The 17,670-nt window shown below is 34.5% G+C and overlaps 1 protein-coding gene across 5 annotated transcripts in view; it reads right to left on the bottom strand.

Annotated features, from left to right (window-relative positions):
- The window catches only part of LOC106871038 (ATP-binding cassette sub-family B member 6), a 44,179-nt gene that overhangs the window by 14,831 nt on the left and 11,678 nt on the right, over positions 1–17,670 (bottom strand). For all 5 annotated transcript variants that reach the window (XM_089357579.1, XM_014917298.3, XM_089357580.1 and 2 more), the window contains 7 exons: positions 17,107–17,349; positions 15,141–15,433; positions 11,970–12,102; positions 9,243–9,423; positions 3,835–3,939; positions 3,124–3,226; positions 46–257 (listed from right to left, as the gene is read on the bottom strand). In XM_089357579.1, coding sequence (XP_089213705.1) covers positions 46–257; positions 3,124–3,226; positions 3,835–3,939; positions 9,243–9,423; positions 11,970–12,102; positions 15,141–15,433; positions 17,107–17,313 — 1,234 coding nt within the window. In that variant the 5' untranslated portion in view covers positions 17,314–17,349. The remainder of the gene's footprint in view (positions 1–45; positions 258–3,123; positions 3,227–3,834; positions 3,940–9,242; positions 9,424–11,969; positions 12,103–15,140; positions 15,434–17,106; positions 17,350–17,670) is intronic.

The following is a 17,670-nucleotide window of genomic DNA, read 5'->3' as shown; positions in this document are numbered from 1 at the left end:
AAAAATTTTAAGAGACAGAACAGAACAATAAAATGTGTCACTTACCAAGATAGAGTGTCATACAGAGAAAAACTACTAAACCAAAGATATAGTTGAACTGAGTGATAAAAAATATAATAGCAATGATAATGTCAATAATTGTAGGTAGGATCTGGAACAGAATATAACTGAGAAGTTGATTGATGCTGTTCTTTCCTCTGTCAATAACACGTAGGACTTCACCTGTCTTCCTGTTTAAATGCCATCTAAGAGAAAGACTGAAATCAAAAGACAAGTCTCATATTTTATGAAGAAAATTTTGTTTTTAAATCTGCAATGCTAAGCTGCAACAAAATGCGTTCTAAAGATCTGCATGACCATTTGGACAAGTAGTTGTACAGCTAACAGCCCCATCTACTGCATGAGAAAGTAAAGCAATGGTAATGAGTTTCAGAAAAATTTACCCAATTGACCCAAGGGGTGACATTGTGGTTAAGAAGTAAATTCTGATTTGATCCCACAATGTGGTATCTTGAACAGGTTTGTTCTACCAAAGCCTCAAGTCAAAGCAGGCATTGTTGATAAACTTGGGGACACAGAAATTGTGCAAAACCCATTAGATTGTACTTGTTCTTGGGTAGTAGACCACATCTGTCACTTGGTTTCAAAACACCACTTGACTTTTAGTGGTTGCCTCCTATGAAGTCCACTCGGTTACAAGTGTTGTGACTAGGTCACCAACCTGAGAATAACTTGATATCTTGATGTGCAACCCCTTATTGTAGCAACACCTGAGTCATCATTTATATATCCCCATGCACCTACCCCACCTACTCTCACAGTCCCTTCAAAGGCCATGGGAAATTCCCTTGCTCCTCAACTATAGAGCAATACAATGATGTGTTTACTTGCCTCTAAAAGACATTGCATACTCCAAATAACAGAGTTTGAATTTATGAATTTAAAATTGGAAGGTAAAGGATGATAGCAATAAGAAATGATATAACAAATAGATGATGATGATAATGATGATGAGGAGGAGGAGGAGGAGGATACCTTTACAAGCCAATGAGGAATTGCCTATAGGCCAATCAGCAAACTGTTCCTTAAACTTTCTTTTATTCTTTTATTTGTTTCAGTCATTTGATTGTGGCCAAGCTGGAGCACCACTTTGAAGGGTTTTAGTCGAACAAATCAACCCCAGGACTTGTTTTTTAAGCCTAGTACTTATTCTATCGGTCTCTTTTGCTGACCCACTAAGTTATGGACATAAATACACCAACACCAGTTGTCAAGCGGTGATGGGGGAGACAAGCACAGAGACAAAGACACACACACACAGATATATATATATATACACACACAACAGGCTTCTTTCAGTTTCCATCCACCAAATCCACTGACGAGGTTTTGGTCAGCCCAAGGCTATAGCAGAAGACAGTTGCCCAAGGTGCCACGCAACAGGACTGAACCCAGAACCATGAGATCAGGAAGCAAGCTTCTTACCACACAGCCGCACTTGTACCTAAACTTCTTATCATTCTCAAAATGGATAAATATACTATGTAATGTTCTCCTGGATACTGAATATACAGAAACAAAGACAGCAACATGCAGATCAATACCATTCAAAATCTCAAGCATTTTACACACACACAAAAAAAAAAACACAACTGAATCAGAAAATATATACAGCACAAATATAGTACAAAGAATGCAAACATGCTGCAATACTGCCTAAAAAAATGTCTTTACAAGGTTAACAAGCTCCAACCCTTACAATGCCTGCTGTTAAATGTATAATCTTTACACCCAAGTACATCTATTACATTCTGGAACACAACACCACCCTCAAAATGCTATCCTTCCCTCTCAGCCAGACACATATACAAAAAAATACATACACAAAAGTAACAGCAACATCAATAACCTCATTAGCTTCAAACACTATAATGTGATACACACAAGTAATTATCAGCAAAGAGTAACAGCAGCTGTTATGTTTTGATTTAGTCAACCTTATCCACCTCCACTTTAACTATCATGACATACAGAAACAAGCAACTCACCCAGAGTTACACTCCATTCATCATCATCATCATTATCAACATTTTATGGCTATTTTTCATGCTGACATGAGTTGGACAGCTTGGCAAGAACTGGCAAGGCCAGGGACCACACCAGGTTCCATAGTTTATTTTGGCTTGGTTTCTATGGCTAGAATGTCCTTCCTAACAACCAACCACTTTACAGCGTGTACTGGGTGCTTTTTAAGTGGCACCAGCATTCCTTACAATTATCCACCACATTGGAATGTGCAGTATGATCCACAGAATACCAGATCTAATTTTGCACTGTGTGCCATAGTCTTATACAATCAGGACAAATAGAGGATTTTACTCACAACTACCAGTTATTGATAATTTATTTTAATGGAAGGAGTACAGTTTAATGTTATTGCTTTATTCTGACACTTTCGCAAGAATTCAATAGTAAAACCAAGAAACGTTTCATAGAGAATTTTCTTCATTTTTCTTGTTTACTTCAAGTTTCAGCAAATAGCAACATGGGAAGCTAAGCTGACTAAAGAAATGATTAGAAAGTGTTAAGAATTGTTTTCAAGGTCTTTTATGTCAAGTTAACCTAATTAGCTCTTTGAAATATTTTTATATTGGCTCTTTAATCTTCTTAAGTTGGTACCAGGGTTATCAATAATCTCAACAACTAAATATCTTACAAAAATTCATATTCATTCCAATCTGTTGAATACTTGTAAGCCCATACTATCTGGAGAAGGTAATATTTATCCCCACTTGAACATGGATGTTCTATTAGAACAAACTATACTGTGGTAGTTACAATAAGAGGAACTCTCATATTAGCTTTTGGTGAAAAATGCACTCTTGTGAGATTCTCATCAGCACCATTTTGCACCAAAAAACCAATATGAGAGTTTCCCTCATGGTAACTACTAGAGTATAGTTTGTTCTAATATAACATCCACGCTTAAGTGGGGATAAATATTACCTTTCCGTCACTGATATATATTTTTTAACATGATATCTGGTAAAGCTACATCATACAGAGGTATTCTGCCAATGATATTAATAAATGCAAACAGCATAAGGATAAACTCTTGCATACCAATGTAAATGTTCAAATAATTGTATTTGTATTTTTCTTGTTGTATACTGCTGAACAGGAAGCCATAATAATGACCGCAGATTGTTCAAGAGACCAGTTGAACCTTGAAAAAGAGAAAAAAAAATCATAAAGGAATCATGATTTAACAATCAAAATGTGACGAAATAGGGCAAAAATATGGCATTATAAATGGTAACTGATTTATTTTTTGCAAATCCTCAAATATAAAAGATCTCAGAGACAAGCTCCAATATAATGTGAAAGTAATGTGAGTTCTGTTGTGATAGAGCAGATGAGAATCTAACAAGATGTGAAATTCACAATCGAAGGACTGTGAATCACATGACATCTTTTTTTTTTCAAATCAGATTCCTACACAGTGTCACAACTAACTGTATTTACTCATTCAGATGCTGCTGGCTTTTATTATTATTTTCATGAAAATTATACCAGATGTAATCTCTTATTCATGTAAATCATGGAAAAAATAATACTTCTACTGTAAGGACACAAATCTAAAAGTTTTCAGCAATATGTCACAATCAGCTTTTGGTTCGGTTATTTTGTTGAGTTTTTTTTCTTTTTCAAATACATTTCATTTCAAAGTTTTAAAATACTTTTCAGTTAAGCATCTTTTAAATGGTTATTTCTCAATTTTACAATTTTTAAATGCTTTACATCCACTAAAGAGAGTAGTATAGACTTGCTTACCAAATCCTCCACCTTGTAACATAAAGAGAATGACGTAGATAAGAACAAAATCCCATCGGAAAGTTAGTGGTTTGCCACCAGAAGCATCTTCAGATAGACTGTTCACTAAAATAATAGAAAAAGCCATTTTTCAGAAAATACTTTCCATAAATCAAATACATCATCATCATCATGACATGCTAAAAAGGGAATAACTAAATCTCATATTATTTTAAACGAATCCTTTTTACTATAGGCACAAGACCTGAAATTTTGAAATGGGTGGGATAATCAATTAAATCGTGGAGGTGCAATGGCCCAGTGGTTAATGCAGCAGACTCGCGGTCATAAGATCGTAGTTTCAATTCCCAGACCGGGCATTGTGAGTGTTTATTGAGCAAAAACACCTTAAAGTTCCACGAGGCTCCAGTAGGGGATGGTGGCGAACCCTGCTGTACTCTTTCACCACAACTTTCTCTCACTCTTACTTCCTGTTTCTGTTGTGCCTGTATTTCAAAGGGTCAGCCTTGTCACACTGCGTCACGCTGAATATCTCCGAGAACTATGTTAAGGGTACACGTGTCTGTGGAGTGTTCAGCCACTTGCACATTAATTTCACGAGCAGGCTGTTCCGTTGATCGGATCAACTGGAACCCTTGACGTCATAAGTGACGGAGTGCCAACAACAAAAGCAAAATTAATTAAATCAACCCCAAATACTGGTACTTATTTCAACAACCCCAAAATATGAAAGGCAACATCAACCTCAGCAAAACTTGAACTCAGAACATAAAGATGGATGAAATGTTGCTAAGTATTTTGTGCAGCATACTAACAACTCTACCAGAACTGACCGCCATTTCTATCTTTGCTGTAATGTTCTTCTTTTCAATATTAACCCTTTTGTTACCATATTTCTGTTGAAATACTCTACATTTGTTTTAATTTGTTTCGAAAAGGAGAAATTTAGTAACATAATTGTCATTATCAAGCTGATGTTTGGAACTTAATTTAACATGAAATTTTGATAGAAACTTTTGCTTTGGATGACTTTAAAATACGAACTTTGTATTATAAAACAAAGGGCAGTCTCAGGTAGGTTAGTATCAAAAACGGCTAAAATAACGGATATGGTTTTCCCCAGAGCAATTGCTTATATAGATGGCTGACATTCTTACTATTAACAGTCAGTCACAAAGTAGGAGAGGAGCCTATTATTAGCTAAGCAAATGTAATGAAGCAATATTATTTATAGTTACCAAGGTGTAACACAATAGCTCTAGCAAGACTTAAGCCATAATATTTTGTTGAAGCTCTTTGATTCAATAACTTAGCAGTGTTATATTTTACCTAATGATAGATATATCAAATTAACTAAGATTATTGTAGTTGAGCTTCAAGTTGGCTTTCATTACTCAGACCATCTCCTATTATTATTATTATTATTATTGTTCAGTAGTTTTATTTTTATAACGTGCTTTCACTTCACTACCGAGCACAGCTCTGTGTGCCTTGGGTATGTGCTGTGGTTTGCTGTGGTGCTCTTATGGTTACTGTATTGAAAGTGTTTTGCGTAGAATGTGTGCAGTACCCAGTAGTGCAATTTTCTGTATGTTATATATATTTGTAAGTCCTGGTGTTTTTGTTATGTATTTGTCTGAATATTTTTTTATTATTATTATCATTATTATTATTATTATTATTATTATTATTAATATTATTATTATTATTATTATCAAGGCAACGAGCTGGCAAAATCATTAGCCTGCCAGGTGAAATGCTTAGTGGTATTTCATCTGTCTTTACATTCTGAGTTCAAGTGCCACCGGGGTCAACTTTGCTCTTCATCTTTTCGAGATCGATAAATTAAGTACTAGTCAAGTACTGGGGTCAATGTAGTCAATTATCCTCCTCTCCTCAAATTCCATGCTTTGTGCCTATAGTAGAAATGATTATTATTATTATTTTTGTCATTATTAAGACAGCAAAAGGCCACGAGCTGGCAGAATCATTAGTACACCAAGCAAAATGTTTAGCTGCATTTTCTATGTCTTTGCATTCTGAGTTCAAATTCCACCAAGGTTGACTTTGCCTTTCATCCTTTCAGGGTCGATAAAATAAGTACCAGTTGAACACTGAGGTCAATGCAATCAACTTACTCCCCTTCCCACGAAATTTCAGACCTTGTGCCTATAGTAGACAGGATTATTATTATTATTAAGGCAGCAAGCTGGCAGAATTGCTACCACACTGGGCAAAATGCTTAGCCACATTTTGTCCATCTTTACATTCTGAGTTCAAATTCCACCGAGGTTGACTCTACTTTTCATCCTTTCGGGGTCAATGAATTAAGTACCGGTGTAACACAGGGGTTGATGTAATTGACAGGTCCCCTCCGCACAAATTTTAGGCCTTGTGCCTTTAGTAGAAAGAATTATTATTATTATTATTATTATTATTAAGGTGGAAAGCTGGCAGAATCATTACCACACCAGGCAAAATGCTTAGCGGCATTTTGTCTGTCTTTACATTTTGAGTTCAAACTCCGCCACAGTCAATTTTACTTTGCATGAGTACCAGTTGAGCACTGGGCTTGAATTAATTGACTTATCCCCTCCCTAAACTTGCTGGCATGTGCCAAACTTTTAGATAATTATTGATATTATTATCATTTAGGTGGTGAGCTAACAGAATCATTAGCATGCCAGGTAAAATACTTAGCAGCATTTCATCTGTCTTAATATTCTGAGTTCAAATTCTGCCAAGGTTGACTTTGCCTTTCATCCTTTCAGGGCTGATATATTAAGTACCAGTGAAACACTGGGGTCAATATAATTGACTGGTCCCCTCCCCCAAAACTTCAGGCCTTGTACCTTTAGGAGAAAGGATTATTATCATCATTATTATTATTATTAATTTCAATGTGTCATTTTCTAAGATGGTAGGAAAGAATTTGAGAGATATTTCACTTCTATTTCTATCATATCAAACAACCATACAGAAGCTCTTTTGGTTCAAGTTAAGATTTTAGATGACTGTGGTATAAAAGACAGACATTCTTAGCGATATATGAGTCACCTTAGCTAATGTGTGTCAAAGCCACAATTGGCATTTATTGCTTTTAAGTATATAATCTTGGTAAGGGATCAAAAATATTTGCCTCTATCACTCCATTTGAAGAGTTAAGGAGTCATAATCCTGTCTATCAACTAAAATGACTCAGATACAATACACAGTGCCAATCAGGAACATCACATGCAAATTTCAAAAGTTTCAAATATCACCTCATTACAAAGCAAATACAACATTATATTCTGGTTAAATTTATTTTGAAGATCAATAGTTACATCAACAAATTGAGAAGTTCTGGCTCATAATGATTTAATTATATTTGGTTCTTTTGAATAAAGGTCTAGATCAAATTCCAATTGTTCTTTCAGTTCACAACACGCATTCAGTTGTGACTGCTTTTGATCTTCCATGAGCAAGCAAGACACAAGTTTTGCTGCAACTCTTTTCATTCGCAATTCCTTGCTCAAAACTTGTTGGCAGGAGCTCCAGGACACACCAGCCATGGAAACAAATTTTGCAGCAAAAACCTTTAACAGGTTTAAATATATCTCAGACATATTTGAACTGATATCAAGCATGTTTATTCTGAGTCACTATTTCATACATCTACTCACAAATTAATTGTTAAACGATTTTGTAGCTAATGTTTGTATAGTTTGTGAACTCATCAGCTGCTCTGAATTTCACTAGATGAAGTGGAAACAGTTTGGTACTTCTGTTTGAGATAACTTCTATTACTTAAATAATCTTATCAAGATGGTAATAACATGAGTGTTGATAATTATATTATCTATTTAATAGGTTTTAGTTGTAGATCATTGCCACCACTATCATCATCATTATCATCATTTTTACGCTTATTTGTAACTGGTTATTAAATATTAAACCTCATTTTGCATTAAAATAATATTTTATATCTCAATATGTTTTTAAGATACTATGCTTCAGGGTTAAGTACTCTTACCATATAATTGAATTTTTTATTCACTTAAAAGCTAACCATCTTGTAGGGAGAGTGCCTGATTATTTTGTACATGGATAATTCATCATCATCATCATTGTTTAATGTCTGCCTTCCATGCTGGCATGGGTGGGACCAAATAAAATATAATAATCTCTAACGTGGAGAAGATTTTGCAGAGAAAACAATGAGGTAGTTTTTAACACAAGTAGATTAGTTTTAAAAAAAGTTTGCATTAAGCTGACAGATCCATGGCGACAAAAGCTTCTGAGGATTCTTCAAGACATTTAGGGAACTAAAAATACAAGTCATTTTTCTAATAGTATTTTTGAACAATAACTTCAAAATCTATCATATTTATCAATTGTTCTGGATATATAAGTATTAGAAAAAGAAGGGAGGCGTAATGGCCCAGTGGTTAGGGCAGCGGACTCACGGTCATAGAATCGCGATTTCGATTCCCAGACCGGGCGTTGTGAGTGTTTATTGAGCGAAAACACCTAAAGCTCCACAAGCCTTCGGCAGGCGATGGTGGCGAACCCTGCTGTACTCTTCCACCACAACTTTCTCTCACTCTTACTTCCTGTTTTTGTTGTACCTGTAATTCAAAGGGTCAGCCTTGTCACACTGTGTCACGCTGAATATCCCCGAGAACTACGTTAAGAGTACACGTGTCTGTAGAGTGCTCAGCCACTTGCACGTTAATTTCATGAGCAGGCTGTTCTGTTGATCGGATCAACTGGAACCCTCGACGTCGTAAGCGACGGAGTGCCAACAACAAGAAGAAAAAGAGGTCAACCAAAACATTCAGAGATATTTGGTGAAAAGATGAACCAAAAGACACAACATTTTGTATATTCTTTGGAGACAGAGCCATGATAGAAAATACTTTAACCCTTTAGCATACAGAATACTTTGTTAAATGTAATACTTATTCATTCACACTGTTTTGAATTAATCATGCATTACCTTGTAGCTTTGAGATTTCTATGATGTGATTGTTTTTTTTCTAGAATGACATTGTAAGGTAAGTGTGAGAGGCCAGATCTGGCGACTTTGAACATAAAACAAGTAAAATATTTGGGCCGGTTATGGCTGGTTAAATGCTAAAGGGTTAAAGCAGATCATTCCAGAGGTCAGCAATCACCATCATCATCATCATCGTCATTTAAAATCCATTTTCCATGTAGGAATGGGCTGAATGAGTTGAAAAGGGATAGCGAGCTAGAGGACTGCACCAAGCTCCAATGTCTACTTTGGTGTGGTTCCTATAATTGGATGCCCTTTCTAACATCATCGATATAATATTAGAAATATATCACTGGACATAGAGCAAATAATAAACATGCTTCATCTGAAATAACACTTCAATAAATATGAAAGAACTTCTACTCACCAATGTTTTTGTAATAGATTGGTACAAAAATATTCACTACTCGTCCAAGGCTAAGTAATCCCAGGCATAAAAGAACTAACAACTGCAAGACCAACTGACCTTTGGGCCACACCAATGGAAACATAAGCTTTAATTTCTTCGACAAGTTTTGCCAAGTAGAAGTTTGTGATTGATTTTGGCCCTGTATCCAAATAATAAAATTGAGAAGACTAAAATTCATGTTTAAATCTTAAATATTTTGATATTTGATATTTACAAGTTTCTCTAATATCAAATTGCAATCAACAATATTCTGAAAAATCTTTCTCTGGTCTATCTCAGGAAGTTTAATTTCTTAAATAATTATCATTATCATTTTAATGTCTCCGTTTCCACGTTTGCATGCATTAGATGAAATTTGTTGAGGCAGATTTTCTATGGTCAGATGCCCTTCCTGTTGCCAAACTTCACTTGTTTCCAAGCAAAGTAATATTTTCCCATGGCCAGACATGTTTTCATGGCAGGATGGAACTGAAGGACTCTGCATGCATGACAGTAATACTTCATTATAACTATCATGTGATGTGAAAACAAACAAACAAGCACATACATACATGCACACATGCATGCATGCAAACCCACATATACACATACAGATGCATATGCACACATACACACACACATATGGACATTTTTCTTTTACCATCTCTCAAATCCACTCACAGAGCTTTGGTTAGCCTGGGGCTATAGTAGAAGACACTTGCCCAAAGTACTTGAACTCAAAAACCATGTGCCTGAAAAACAAAGTTCTTAACCATGTAACTATTCTGGCAATATATGTTGGAAAATATTTCCTAACTATAGTATGAATAGGAGCAACTAAAACTAATTTTATGATATTTATAAAGAGAGCACATAGTCTATAAATCACCCCAGTATATTATTAGATGTTATGTGTTTTCAACCCAGGAGAAATATAAATGAAAATTAACTACAGCAGGATTTGAACTCACAAAGTAGAATTTTAAAACTAAATAATAGCATTATAGACATCGTGTTAACATCTCTATCAACTCACCACCCGAATCATCCTTTTACTACATTTATTATTTTTTAAGATTTCTGCTCTAAACTATATTAGATTTAATACATAAAGGATCTCTGCTCTAGACCTCACTAAATGTAATATACAGACTATCTCCGTATATTACATACATAGAAAATTTGTATATATTACATTGTAATATATGGACTATCGCTATATATTACATTTAGTGCTTTAACATAAGCCAACATTACATAGTTGGTGCATCTTGTTAGAGTGTGAAATCATCTGTGTTTGGTGGACAACATTAAACATATTTGTAAGATGCCACACGACATCAAGAACAACATCAGCTCATCAGATACATATGTCCCTTTGACCTAATAAGTATTGATTTTAATAGTCTGTTTCCATCATTGTCAAGTAATAAATATATCTATTGATTGTTTATCAATTATATTCCTGTTTTCCATTTTGCTTCCTCATCAACTGTCATTTATTGCTTAACTATTTTATTTTCTATTTCAGGTTTATCTGCATGTATTTACAGAAATCATGAAACTTTGTGTCTTCTGAAATGAAGTCTTTTTATCATGACAAGGGGTATCCTAAAAAGCCACTCAACCCCATAACACCAACTAGAAATGGGAAACAAGGATTATGTTGGTATCATCTGGAAAATATTAACTCGACAATATAAAAATCTATCTATCTCCACATGGAAGCTTTCCTACCTGAGACCTTATGTGGCATAACTCCTATTGTATACATTCACAAACTCAACATTTCATGTACAACTCTTTCCTATTCTTCAAACAAAAAATGGCTACAGGAATGAACATAATAAGCTGGCATTCTTTACCTGAAAAGGTTCTTCTGAAGACATGTATCCATATAAAAGATAATCCTTTAGTCTAAGAAGTTTCCTTACTTATTTATATTTTATACACATGGTACTGAAAACATGAAAAACATCATGTTTTCAGACATGAACAGATAAAAATATTACTCTGTTCTGAATACTACAATTGAACATATGAATGTCTAATGTATTTTCTAACAAACTTCAGTATACTTTACTAATTCTATTTTGATTTGTTTATGAATATTTTTGCTTATATATTGTCACACTACTTCCTTATTTCAGTTGTTTGAATAACCAGTAACATGAAACTCTAAGGCTTTTCAAATCTTCATTTATATACACACATGCACACACACACACACACACACACACACACACAATATTGCTTAGATATTGAATGAAATAATTTGAAACAAATTAATGTGATCTCAAGAGTTGTCTTTCAATTAAGATACATCACCATTGCTTATTAATGAAATTATCAAATGTTATGTGGAATTTCAAGGATCAACAAGCAAAAAAAAAAGGAAGAGAAAAATTAGATGTTCTTCATACATGTGATGAAGTCATTTGATGGAAATGGGAGATGAGAAAAAATAGGTACAATTCTAAGAACAATACCTAATGCATTGCTGGTACAAAGTAAAGCTTGAAAATAATTAGTTTTCACCACCTGCAAACAAATGTTTCAAATTTTTTTTTTAAATGGTTGTATGAATTAATTAACCCTAACAAATAAAATCAATAAATAACAAAATATTATTATATTTCTTCTGATATAAAAACACTTAAAATTTCATTTTTTTTTTACATTTTTAATCAAAATTTTAATATTTACCTGTTCCTCATCTTGAAGAAGTAAATGGTAAGTGCCTCGAGGAACACCAGGTGCACAAAAACCCAAGATAAACAGCGACATTGTGCACAAATAACGCAGTAGCCATAATGAAAATTCAATCTTTTGAGATTCACTAAAACAGAACAGAAGAGTAAGATAACATTGTAACAAAAATAGAAGCTTAAATTTTTAATTTAGAAAATGAAATTTTAATATGCGTGCACAAGTAAACCTATATTTAATACATGTACACTTACAAGCAAACACTTTGTATTCATTCAAAGATCTTAGGATCTTATTAGCATAAACATATTTAAGTTGTACTGCCACAAGGAACTACTTCCATTTCTATAGATTTTGTTTTGTTTCTTTCATCTGTTACTCAGCTACATATCTCTGAGATAATCTATCATGTATTTTGATTTATTTTCTATCCACTGGCATATTTAAATCTATGTCTTGGAGCAATAATTTCTTTGATTTGTGATGGTAGTAGAAGTAGTAGTAGTAGTAATTTGTACGAACAAAGATGTAGTTGCATTGAGGAGTCTGATGGAAGATGGTAGTTGTAGTGGTGGTGGAGGTAGGGGTTATAAGTTTATTGTTCATGTAGTAAGCTATGAAATTCCTGTATTCTCTCAGTTTCCTGTAATTCAGACCACCTCACAGTCCCAGCAGACAAAATGGAAAAGGTGTTGCCCTGGAGGATGGCAAAGGAGAAGAGCTGGAACAGCGATCCTGACTTACAGGGCTTACACTTGCAGATAGCCATCGCCTTCCAAATAGCGGTGAAGGTTCCAAGGATCTGACTTCTTGGAAAGTTCTGACGAAGGGACTTCCTGGAAAATTCCGATAGTTTCCTGGAAAGTTCCAAGGGTCCGAGTTCCTGGAAAGTTCCGATGGTGTGACTGTCTGGAAAATTCCAGGGTTTTCCTAGAAATTTCCGAGGGCGGGACTTCCTGAAAGTTCCGAGCATGGGATTTCCTGGAAAAGTTCGGATGAGTTCCTGGAAAGTTCCGAGGATGAACTACTTCCTGGAAAGTTCTGGGGAGAGATTATCTGGAAGAGTCCAAGGCGAGGACGAGATTACCTGTAAATTTACACGAAGGGGAGCAACTACCTCCAGGAAAGCTTCGAGGAGGCTCCATGGAAAGTTCCTAGGGGAGGAGATTTCCATTTGAGCTCTGGGGTTAATGTAATCAACTAGACCACTCTCCCCAAAATTTCTGGCCTTGTGCCTGTAGTAGTAGTTGTTGTTGTTGTTGTTGTTGTTGTTGTTGTTGTTGTTGTTGTTGTTGTTCATTGTGTCATTTTACAAAACTCTCCCATAAAATTGGATTATTACTAGCTCTTCTTACTGAATGAAAATTCTTCTGATTGAATTATTCTGAAAACAGAGGACTCTGAAACATCAGGACACTTATCCCAATAACTTAGGTTGGTAGAAGATCTATTCTTTAGTCATTATTTCATTGTTTTCCCAAAATTTCTTGTTTACAATACATTTTACCATGGTTTTCTCTACTAAAAGAACAGTGAGAGGTTTTAACAAGAAAGTGAATAGAACTGGACAATTCTCTTCAAAATACAATATTGAAATAATGTTCAAATATACAATAATGAAAGCAAAACAGAATTTTAAAAAAAAGCAAACAGAAAATAAATTACCAAGAAACAAATAGATAGAAGTACAATCACAATTTGTGACCTGAAAATGCAAATTTGCATAACATAAACAAAATTAATGACAACAACAAACATTTTTACCAATCAAAAACAGTGACAAACAGACAGGGAACATGAACTGACTGAGAAAAAAATCTGCTGAGGAAACTCATAGACTAGGAAGGGTGTGTCTCTGCCAGAGTTCTTCATCTATGCATAGTGCAAGTTTCCTTATACTCTGAAGAAAACAATTAGAAGTAACCCTGGCCAATATGTTGAGTAACCGGTTGAGTTAAGCCTTACACACTTTTAAAATGATGCCTAGCTTTTAAAACTAAGGTTGAGAGAAAGAAACAAATTAGTACAGAAATACACAGCTAGATGCATACAAGAGTCTTTGTCAAAGATGTTAGTAATAATGTTGACTTTTAGCTTGTTGTCATCTTTGTGACACAGTATGGGCAAGTAAGGAGTACGAGAAATGACACCTGATTGAGAGGGAATCTCAATAGGCATACAAGTTCTAAAGATGCCTGAAGACAACAAATCATACTAGAGTTGTGCCACAGCAAGAATACAGAAAGAAAAGCCATGAGACTGGGGATTCAGAACAAAAAGACAAGCTTCCACACATGTGGCAATAAAAGTCATTGAAGGGCTTTCTACTCACAAGAATGTAGAAAACAGAGAACGAGAGCCAACAGAACTAGCAGTCACAACAATAGGTCCCAGATATTGGGACATTTCAAACATCACGAGTCACAGATGTTGTGTGCAAGAGAGAAGACTGCACTGGTATGGTCATGTGATGTGCATGGATGAGAACAGCTACTTAAAGAAGTGCTGCTCTCTAATTGTGGAGGAAACCTGTAGAAGAGGTAGAGCCAGAAAGACATTTGACAAAATAGTGAGAAAGGATTTTCAGATGATAGGCTTCACTGAAATAATGACAAGGGGCTGGGACTTGCGGAAATCTGCTGTACTTGAGAAGACATATCAAGATAAGTAAAATCACAGCCATCCATACATACAGGCATGTCTTTTATGTCCATTCCCCTACTCTCTCTCCCAGCTGAGAGGTCTTTATCTTGCAGATGCTGGTGCCATGTAAAATGCACATGTGTTGGTGCTACATAAACACACCTAATCTGGTACTATGTAAAATGCACTCATGTCGGCGCTACATGGATGCATCCAGCACACTTTGTAAAGTGGCTGGCATTAGGAAGGGTATCCAGCCATAGAAATCATACCAAAACAAACAATTGGAACCTGGACAACTCTCCAGCTGGCCAGCTCCAGTCAAAATTTCCAACCCATGCCAGCATGGAAAACAGACGTTAAACGATGATGATGATGATGACGATGATGATGAATTACATTCATAGGAGTTGAGGATTTTTTATAGGAATAATAATATTGAAAAAACTAACATGAATCAAAAGAAACATGAAAACCTATCTAATATTGATGTTATGAATTTGAAAAATAGTATTTAATACTTACCTACTTAAATGCCACCACCATTCTGGACTAAACCAAGATACAAAAGCAATATTCTCTCGTACATATGTTAATGTCCAAAAGACAAGTAAAACAAGTCCATGGCTTCTTGTAGGTATCGAGGGCAAGGCACGGTGTCTTTCTAAGCATATTAGTTTCATTGTTATAGTCCAGCCACAAAGGTACACTAGACAAGTGAAGAGCTGATAGCCATAAACAGTGCGACCATCTTCAGCTGTGTCAATCAGTACAATATGAAGAACAGACTCAAATATTAAGACTGAAGTAGCAAGAATCTGAAAACAATAACAAAGCAAAATAAGTACCAATGATATCCAACACTGAGCAGATAGGAAATGGTATGTATCTGATATTTTATTTAACATGCCATATTTTCTAGCATACAAACCAACATAGTATATAGTGTAAACATGTAGTGTAATCATTCAAACACTGTCATGCTCACTCTCCAAATCCTTTACTCTTTTACTCTTTTACTTGTTTCAGTCATTTGACTGCGGCCATGCTGGAGCACTGCCTCTACAGTTTACATAGAAATTTCGTCCTCCAAAGTCATCTTGGCATGTAAATCAACATACCTTTTTTGTGACTGTAAATTCTGGTCAGAAAAATTAAACTTGTATACCAGAAAGTACAGTAGTAATTTAGATGATGGCAAAACTAAATAATTCCCTCTCCCTAACAATCTCAGTACTTGAACCTTCATCTCCAATTAAATCTTCCAATTGATCCAGTAAGATCATTAGCTTCAGTCTATTTTTATACTTCCAAACAGCAGCTTAACCCAGACAAGTAATTTAGAAATTTTGGGAACAGCCTTTCATCTTTCCAGGAAAAGATATCATGAGTTCAGGAAGAATATTCTAGACATTATGCTGAGTTTGTGGAACATTTTTCAGTGTTATGCCAATGATATTCATAAACATAATCAACACGAGTTGACTAAAACTTTATAAAGGAACATGGTTTCAGGTTCAGTACTATTGCATGGCACCTTGGTCAAGCATCTTCTTCCGAATCCCACAGATAACCAAAGTCTTGTGAATGGATATGGTAGACGGATACAGAAAGAAACTTGTTGTATGTATGTATGTATGTATGTATGTATGGATGGATGGATGGATGGATATGCATATTTATTCATGCATCTCTCTCTCTCTCTCTCTCTCTCTCTCTCTCTCTCTCTCTCTCTCTCTCTCTCTCTCTCCCTCTCTCTCTTTCTCTCTCAGTCTTTTTTTTTTTAATATCATCAGAGTGAAACTTTGTTTTTCTATCAATCTATTTGGGTGTTCTGAATTTGTGAGAAACACTTCATTAAAGATTTCATATCTGATTCATGGAAGGTACAATTATAAAACCTTAGCTTTCACTTATTAATCAGAAAATAAATACACAAATACTTACATTTTGGATTCTGACAGATAAACGTAGATAGAAACTCAGAGAATTAATATAATTATGGATTATTTCCCCATAATAATTGTCTTTATTTTGAATAATTAGAAATGAATTTCAAATTTCTGATACAATAATAAAATAATAGAGTACAAATAAAATATAATAGCTGATAAAAAGGGCGTGAAATGGAAACATCTGTATGCATGGGTCTGATGTTTCTAATTATAAAACGAAACAGTTTGATGAAAAATACCTTCTTTGTTTTTGTTTGTAATTATGAATGCAAACATAAGGAGGGTTGCTCATTACTACAGATATTATAAATTACTTCGTTGTTTGATGATATATCTCATGTTCAACATAAAAAGATATAATGACAAGAAATACAATCTTACTCTAATTACAGAAAAGTTAATAGCTGAATAATGAAAAGTTTGTATATCATAAACTCAATTTCAGTATTTTAACTTTTATAGTCATCACTCAGATATATTTAACAAGAGTTATGATGGAAAATAGAAAATATTTACAATAGACAAGCTAGACTTACTTGTGTAACATATCCAAAATTAAATGGTTTATACTTCTTCTCTACTGAAGTTGAGTACCGGTTGTACATCCATATCTGTATTGTCCCAAAAACAGCAATGATAAAAAATAAAATACTGTTTGTTACAGTATCAATAAAGCAATGATTCAGACCATTATCTCTCCAATAGATATTAATGGCTGATGCATTTTCACAGTACTGCATCATCTTGAATATCTATCAATTAGTTTGGCATGTCAACTTCTGCAAAACATAAAAAGAAATTTAATAATATTGTTATATTTTTAATTTTATAATTTCTTGATTAAAAAAAAAAAGAAAATTTACATAAACTAAAAGCCATCCAAAGAAATAATAATGATATTAGAATTTCAGACATTTTATTAATTTCTCACAAAATATTGAAATAAAACTGCAGTTATAAATATTAATCTCTCCTTGAAACAAGGAATATGATATTATTAACCCTTTATAGTCCATAGTTGTCATATGGCAACTAAAAAAGCTATGTTCTGTAAAATATCACAAATTGCTTCCATTGTCAGGTGGATTGTGCAATCGCAA

The sequence above is a fragment of the Octopus bimaculoides genome, chromosome 9 (assembly GCF_046866305.1).
Source record: "Octopus bimaculoides isolate indiv1 chromosome 9, ASM4686630v1, whole genome shotgun sequence".
Taxonomy (NCBI): domain Eukaryota; kingdom Metazoa; phylum Mollusca; class Cephalopoda; order Octopoda; family Octopodidae; genus Octopus; species Octopus bimaculoides.
The sequence above is the reverse complement of the archived record's forward strand: the minus strand, read 5'-3'. Positions and strand labels throughout refer to the sequence as shown.